This window comes from Haliotis rubra, unplaced genomic scaffold (assembly GCF_003918875.1).
Source record: "Haliotis rubra isolate DU_JTF1 unplaced genomic scaffold, ASM391887v1 Scf4, whole genome shotgun sequence".
NCBI classification, from domain to species: domain Eukaryota; kingdom Metazoa; phylum Mollusca; class Gastropoda; order Lepetellida; family Haliotidae; genus Haliotis; species Haliotis rubra.
In genome coordinates this window covers 5,891,044-5,899,494 of record NW_025767079.1, presented here as the reverse complement: position 1 = coordinate 5,899,494, position 8,451 = coordinate 5,891,044, and the positions used below count along the sequence as shown (strand labels likewise).

Sequence of the window (8,451 nt, the reverse complement as noted above, 5' to 3'; positions counted from 1 at the left end):
GTGTTGGTATATTATACGGTCTTATCACACCTGCCTGCAGATGAATATTGGATAAAGTGTGCTAGGAATTCGTATGAATAGAAACGATTCAGCTGTGTTGAGCGCATTATGCATTCATCATTGACACTGCATGACACTATAGTCTGGTGTAATGCCGTACGTTTTCATCCTGCACGGCTGTCGCTGACGGCTAGGAATGCGTTGTAGCCACAGATAAAATCCGACTGTGCGCCAGTTATATCCTTTAATACTCTGGGGTATGAATCACTATGTCAGCGGTGGGGACAGGATCAATTCATTTCTTACTATGCTGCGTGGAAAGTGTTTCTGAACTCTTGCCAAAGGGTTTGGAAGTAATTCATGCCCTGAATTATACGTGATATATATGCTCCACATTTGTTTTGTATTTGACGAATGTTTGACATAGTTAAAAAGATGTAGTTTATTTTTCTTTTGTACAACCCTATAATAATGCTATAAATGTTGATGTATGGCAATGCGCCAAATTCTGTATCTCACAATATCATATCATTAATATCATTATATTTAATATTAATATGGTCAAAGTATCAGTGTGAACCCCATATTCATACTCTTCTATACAGTATACAGTATGCTGGGCCAACAATCAAATTACCATCTCACTCTACCAGGTATCAATTTACTGCCAAGTTAACTATCACATTACCATCTCACCCTACCGGGTACCGATTTACTTCTAGGTCAACTATCACATAACCATCTCACCCTACCGGGTACCGATTTACTGCCAGGTCACCTATCACATTACTATCTCACCCTACCGGGTACCGATATTACTGCCAGGTCAACTATCACATTACCATCTCACCCTAACGGGTACCGATTTACTGCTAGGTCAACTATCACATTACCATCTCACCCTACCGGGTACTGATTTACTGCTAGGTCAACTATCACATAACCATCTCACCCTACCGGGTACCGATTTACTGCTAGGTCAACTATCACATTACCATCTCATCCTACCGGGTACCGATTTACTGCTAGGTCACCTATCACATTACCATCTCACCCTTACGGGTACCGATTTACTGCTAGGTCAACTATCACATTACCATCTCACCCTACCGGGTAACACATTGGCTACGATCAAAGTTAAGAATTCGGAGGGCTACGAACGTTTCAAGAATAAGGGCCCTGGGTCCCGATCCACAAAGCGTTCGTAAAGTTACGACCTGTCCCAACTCTATACTTTATCATAGGCTTACGAATGTCGTAGTGCTACGAACGCTCTGTGGATCGGCGCCCTTATTCGCTAATGAATGTTTTTGTTGATTATCCCCTGGATTTTTCTTTACTGTTCTTAAATACTTCGCAAGACATATTCCTCGCCAAAGGAAATATTAGTCACCGACGGGAGTTCATTTCTATTATATGATATATTTCATAACACATACAGGCTTGTTATAGAGACCTTGTCTTCGACATCTGGCGTTTAGTTGGAAATGAACAAACATTTTATAATTATGTATGACTCACCCGTGTTTATCAGTCACACAATAGCAATCTAGACAGATCGATACTTACAATTTGCTTCACCGGTTTAGAATATGATATTGTTCAGACTGCCATGATATTGATGATATTGCTGGAGTGTTGACGACAGACACAACCCGACATATTGGCTTCATCCTGGTCCACTGACAGAGACATTCAATCTACATCTGTGTTCCGTTCGTTTTAGATTATCATGATGGCATTAAACATATCATATTATTTAACATTACAACTCGACAGGACTCTTATGTCCTAATCTAGATCCACTGCACACCCGTGAGCGACGAGCATATCAAATATTGACCGTTGTCCATCATTGTTGACGAGCATAGCTGCTGTCGACTTATTTTTATTCCTAACATTAATATCCACGATCTTTTTAGCGAGTATGTGCCTCACCATCTCTACATTATCACCAAGACATGCGGCATGTAGGATGTTGTTACCGTCGTCGTCCGCTTGGGAAACGTCGGCTCCTTCCCGTACGAGAAAGTCAAAAACGTCTTTGGGTCCCATGTGTGCTGCAACCCACACAGCTGTCCTGCCCTTTTGACCTCTGCTGTTGATATCAATGCCAAATCCCAGTGACAGGACATGTTCTACCATCTGAACATGGCCCCCTATACACGCAACATGAAGAATGTTGTTTCCTTCGTAGTCGATATGAATCACGTTGCCTCCTTTTCGTACAAGATAGTCAAACAGGTCTTTAGAACCTTGCTGCGTTGCCGCCATGACGGGGTTCCGTCCGAACTGCCCCCTTCTGTTCACAGGAATCCTGTATTTGGACAGGATGTACCTGACCATCTCAACATTACCCCCCAAACAGGCCGCGTGAAGGATGTCATCACCTTTATCGTCTAACAATGAAACGTTACCTCCTCTTCTGACAAGCAAGTCAAAGACAAGCCTGTGCCCCTTCTCTGCTGCACACATTATGGGAGTTCCTCCGTCCTGTCCTCTGCTGTTGATGTCAACGAAGCGTTTAGAAATCAGATATCTGACCATCCTCACATGGCCACCACAACAGGCAATATGGAGAATATTGTTCCCCAAGTCATCCAGTGTCCGCACATTGCCGCCCCTCTTTACAATCAAGTCAAATATTCCTTTATGGCCCTTCTCTGACGCCAGCATCAGAGGGGTGCTCCCATACTGACCTCTGCTGTTGATATCCACGATGTTCCTTGAAATGATGTATCGCACCATATCCTCCCTGCCTCCAAGACAGGCGACGTGAAGGGTGTTCATACCATCATCATCAACAAGGGCTTCATTCCCACCGAAACTAACCAACATGTTATACATCCCTTTACAACCCTTCTCTGCTGCGACCATCACAGGTGTTCGTCCAAACTGACCTCTACTGTTGATGTCAACGACGTTTCGGGACAGAACAGCCCTCACCATGTCCACGTTGCCTCCAAGACAAGCCAGATGAAGGATGTTGTTGCCGTCATCGTCGATCACAGTCATACTACCACCGGCGTTCACGAGGACGTCGAACACGACTCTGTGTCCTTTCTCTGCTGCCAACATCACTGCAGTTCGACCATATTCACCTATACTTTCTATGTCGGTGCGACCCACTGACAACAGCTGCTTCACCAGTTGCAAGTTCCCGTCTTTGGCAGCGTATTGCAGGTCAGTAAAGCGTCGCGTCCTTGGTGGAACATAGGGTACGATTTGAAGGGAATTTTCGGAGGAGCGCGGCACGTTATCTGTCAAAAAGCATACACAAAATGAAAGCATTCAGTCATACAATGCCACGGGTGATCCAATACACATACATCAGTTATCTCTCATAACATGACATAATATTATTAATTTTATGGTATTTATCTTCAGCGCGACTTATTCGTCTAGACTGATGAACAAGAGATAACTCACGGGCGAAAGAAACGTCACCTCGCTTTTTTAACATGTCACAAAACAACAGACTCAGATTTTGGAAATTTAACAATCATATTTGGAATTTTAATGGATTTACAACATTCTGAATGATGAAAGTGTGAACTACAGATATAAAAATCACTTAGTTTACGATAAAAGATATAACAATAAATTCTTTCGCCCGTGAGTTTATGTTAATAATCAAGAACGATTTATACGTGCATCTCGAATATTCATTCTAAGTGTAATAATGAAATACTAAACTATTGGTTAAAACAACATGACGCCAATTATGTATCTGATATAATCAAAGAGAGTATAACAATAACTGGATGAACGAACTACTGCACGAACTATCGTACGATTGAACGAAAGCTTAAATTCGTGTATTATTAAAATTCGTTTGAAAAAAATTCTTCTCTTGTTCTTCATTCGATGACTGCTGTTTTAGTTGACTAGATATTGGAAATTTGGAACATACTTGTACTCTTTCAAGTATGCCATTTTTCATGTCACCACATACGGATAGCACTGTCGCTGGCATCGTTAAGTTCAGCAATCGAACAACTTAAGTTATCTTTAACTTACTTGTACGTTGTTCTGGAGCAGTAGTTTGCGAGGAATGGTTTTGGTCGACGTGGTTCTGCGTTTGCCCGGCATGCAATGCGTCATCGTCAATGAAAGGTATGTCGTGGTGATGCATGGCGATTATCGTTGTGGCACCGTGTACCTGGATAGATATACATGTCTTTAAAAATGGTGATGCGTGACGATTATCGTTGTGGCAAAGTGCACCTACATAGATATACATGTAAGTTAAAATGGTGATGCGTGACGATTACCGCTGTGGCACCGTGTACCTGGGTAGATATACCTGTCAGTTAAACATGGTGAAGCATGACGATTATCGTCGTGTCACCGTGTACCTGGGTAGATATACCTGTCAGTCAAACATGGTGATGCATGACGATTATAGTTGTGTCACCGTGTACCTGGGTAGATATACCTGTCAGCTAAACATGGTGATGCATGACGATTATCATTGTATCACCGTATACCTGGGTAGATATACCTGTCAGCTAAACATGGTGATGCATGACGAGTATCGTTGAGTCACCGTGTACCTGGTTAGATATACCTGTCAGTTAAACATGGTGATGCATGACGATTATCGTTGAGTCACCGTGTACCTGGGTAGATATACCTGTCAGCTAAACATGGTGATGCATGACGATTATCGTTGAATCACCCTGTACCTGGGTAGATATACCTGTCAGCTAAACATGGCGATGCAGGACGATTATCGTCGTATCACCGTGTACCTGGGTAGATATACCTGTCAGACTAACATCGTGATGCATGACGATTATCGTTGAATCACCCTGTACCTGGGTAGATATACCTGTCAGACTAACATCGTGATGCATGACGATTATCGTTGAATCACCCTGTACCTGGGTAGATATACCTGTCAGCTAAACATGGTGATGCAGGACGATTATCATTGTATCACCGTATACCTGGGTAGATATACCTGTCAGTTAAACATGGTGATGCATGACGATTATCGTCGTGTCACCGTGTACCTGGGTAGATATACCTGTCAGACTAACATCGTGATGCATGACGATTATCGTTGTGTCACCGGGTACCTGGGTAGATATACCTGTCAGTTAGACATGGTGATCATGACGATTATCGTTATATCACCGTGTACCTAGGTAGATATACCTGTCAGCTAAACATGGTGATGCATGACGATTATCGTTGTGTCACCGTGTACCTGGGTAGATATACCTGTCAGTTAAACATGGTGATGCGTGACGATTATCGTCGTGTCACCGTGTACCTGGGTAGATATACCTGTCAGTTAAACATGGTGATGCATGATGATTATTGTTGTGGCACCGTGTACCTGGGTAGATATACCTGTCAGTTAAACATGGTGATGCATGACGATTATCGTCGTGTCACCGTGTACCTGGGTAGATATACCTGTCAGTTAAACATGGTGATGCGTGACGATTATCGTCGTGTCACCGTGTACCTGGGTAGATATACCTGTCAGTTAAACATCGTGATGCATGATGATTATTGTTGTGGCACCGTGTACCTGGGTAGATATACCTGTCAGTTAAACACGCGGTAGCATCGCGCACCTTGGTAGATATACATGTGAAATATGTCGAGTATAGTCCTATTCCCCCCTCAAGAAATAATCGACAAACATTATCGTCATATTTCTGCATACAATGGTTTCGAAATACTTATGAAAAATATTACAATGAAATGTTCAAAGAGATTCCTCATAGACCACCCCTGCGTGATATCTAATTCAGTGACACAATAGTCTGTCATTTTCGAATCATAAAAATTAAAATATGTTAGTTTAAACGTGAATGCTGACATGACGTCTGTGTCGACTGAAAAGGTAATCATGTTATCACAATCACTCATTACCGAGGTCATGGACAATGACCTCTTACGATACATTACGTTCCCCCTTTCACACTTGAATGCAACAGGTTGGAGGTCCCTTGAGCTTTTCAACTGACGACAGTGGAAACTATTTCAATAACAGACCAACTGTTAAGTTTCCATGGGGTGTATATGCTTATAGCTGTATGATAACAACATCGGACATTGATCAAAGCAGTGTCAGTTTCACGCTTGACCTTGCTGTTGGTGTGGACCATTCTATAATACATTTTCCATCGTTGGATGGCTTACGATAATTCGACATGGTTGGCCGAACAAACACTGACATTTTCCTTTTTCACTTGCACACGATGAACAACACGGTGGGGGCTTGTTTTAGAGAATATCTACATGAGTACAGTCAGGGACAGGGAACTATAGTGAGTGAGTGAGTTTAGTTTTACGCCGCACTCAGCAGTGTTCAGCTATAGGGCGGCGGTCTGTAAATACTAGAGTCTGGACCAGACAATCCAGTGATCAGGATCATGAGCATCGATCTACGCAACTGGGAACCGATGACATGTGTCAACCAAGTCAGCGAGCCTGACCGACCGATCCTGTTAGTCGCCTCTTACGACAAGCATGGGTTGCTGAAGACCAATTCAGAGCTCGATTTTACATGGACGTATAGCTTAGACAAGGGCATGCTTGGAATAACGATATTCGGATCCTTAACTGAGTCCTTAAAACTTAGAAAGTGCTAAAGATCACTAGATTCACTACACCTATTGTTCACAGAATGTTCACATTTCGGTGCGATAGACGTGCATGTTGTGGCAAGCTGGAGCAGGTTGATGAAAATCATGTTGTGTGAGCTGTATCAAGTATATAACACATACGCTGTTTACAATGAGGAAAACAGGACGGGGCGAAAGGGAATATTTTCCAGTAGATAAGTATCACACATTCACCATTTCATGTAAGACACAAATACGTTTGATTAGCCGCCTGCAGAGAAGTAAAAGTGCGACTATACAGTATGTAACGGCTTGCTGACCAGTGTTGTCAAATTGATGGACCCGGAAGCTGCACATTTGAAACACATTTATACAGTTAAAGACACTCTCCACCAATCAATATGGCTTAGGGGTACAGCCGACTTTATGTACCCATAGGCTATAAACATACGTTACGTAATATACAACGAACTGGCAAATTCCCAAGTCCACACGGGACATTTACACATCGACTCGACTCGACTTCGATCGGCGGCTCGCCATGACAGCTGTGGCTTCGTATATGTGGCAACTGAATACGATGTACACAAAAATGCTCAGCAAAATTTTGAGACGTTGCAAGTCTGTGAAATAAATACACTATACCTTCTGAACTGTTTGCGTCCTGACGTCAGCAGGTAGAGAAGATGTGGGTCAGCATTGCATCGGTTCGTTCAGCTTGACTGTATGCTGTTCACAAGGTGTTACCACGCTATACATAGCCACATGAAAGCCTCGTTATTGGGCGTGCGCCGTCAGGTGAAACCGCCAGTGTCCATTTAGTTGTGAATGACACGCGTTGTCCACAAGACCGATGTAAGCCGGCCCCTGGGTTGGGGGTGTGCAGTTTGTAGACATATGGGACACACTTGTGACGTGATTGTGCATGGTGATGGGATACTTATGTTGTCAGGCTGTGTAAGTACCTGTGCCTCGTGGGGATAGGTGGTGTGCATTATGAAAACAAGCTTAACTCGTTCGTTATGTTTTCCTCTGCTACTCAAAGGGAAACGTTGAAATGCGACGAATGTGTTTGTTTACAAAGGGCGGAGTTTATGCGATTTGTTGTAGCGCAGGGACATAGGTAGCCTGTCTCACTGTCCCTGAACAATTATATTTTCCCTACTCCCTCGCCCTCCCTACAGTGCTAAAGCCCTAAATGAAGCAAGTCTAGATTTCCCAGGCTCTGAATGTCCCAACTCACTGGAGCTCCTTTTCAATTTCAATGGGTTTATTTGTTACAATATATATTCAGGGACTAAGAGTTAGTCTAGGACATAGGTGGATCGGTTGCCTCGGGCGGTCACAGTCGGGCCTTACAGAGTTGCGTCCCTTAGCATAAAAATAACAGTTCCTACTTTACTGTTAAACGAGGTGAAATGAATTGGGGTCCAGCGTTGCGTTCAAGCATGTTGTATCTATCTAGTTACGTGCATGCACATGTGTGTATGGACGATTATTTGCTGGTTTTATAGGCATAACCCACTAAAAGCTGATTTAGTCATAACATCATACACTGGAGAATGTCTAATGCAAACGTGTCATCGATAAGAAAATAACCTTTTCAACCTGAATGGTAGCTTAAACTTTTATGGATAACCACATCTGGTTTATTGCATATAGCAGCGTTCCGATGTAGATTTTTATACTCTTGCCAACGTGGAACAGGAAGAGTTTACATCCAAATGTCGTACAATTTACCAAACAAGCTGTTATCCATAATCTGATAAATTGTTGGGCTTTTGCATGTACATGGCAACTTTTTTAATGCCAATCACACACTTGACAATCGGGTGTTTCTTCTTCTGAACTTTGATATTAAATA

General features: G+C 42.7%; 1 protein-coding gene across 1 annotated transcript; it reads right to left on the bottom strand.

Annotated features, from left to right (window-relative positions):
• Positions 1–1,221: 1,221 nt before the first annotated feature.
• LOC124287255 (ankyrin repeat domain-containing protein 17-like) lies at positions 1,222–7,492 on the bottom strand. The gene is made up of 3 exons (XM_046723751.1): positions 7,233–7,492; positions 4,021–4,162; positions 1,222–3,260 (listed from the first exon to the last, which is right to left on the bottom strand). Exons 2-3 carry the CDS (start codon positions 4,133–4,135, stop codon positions 1,792–1,794), a joined length of 1,584 nt encoding a protein of 527 aa, XP_046579707.1. The 5' UTR covers positions 4,136–4,162; positions 7,233–7,492; the 3' UTR covers positions 1,222–1,791.
• Positions 7,493–8,451: the final 959 nt, after the last annotated feature.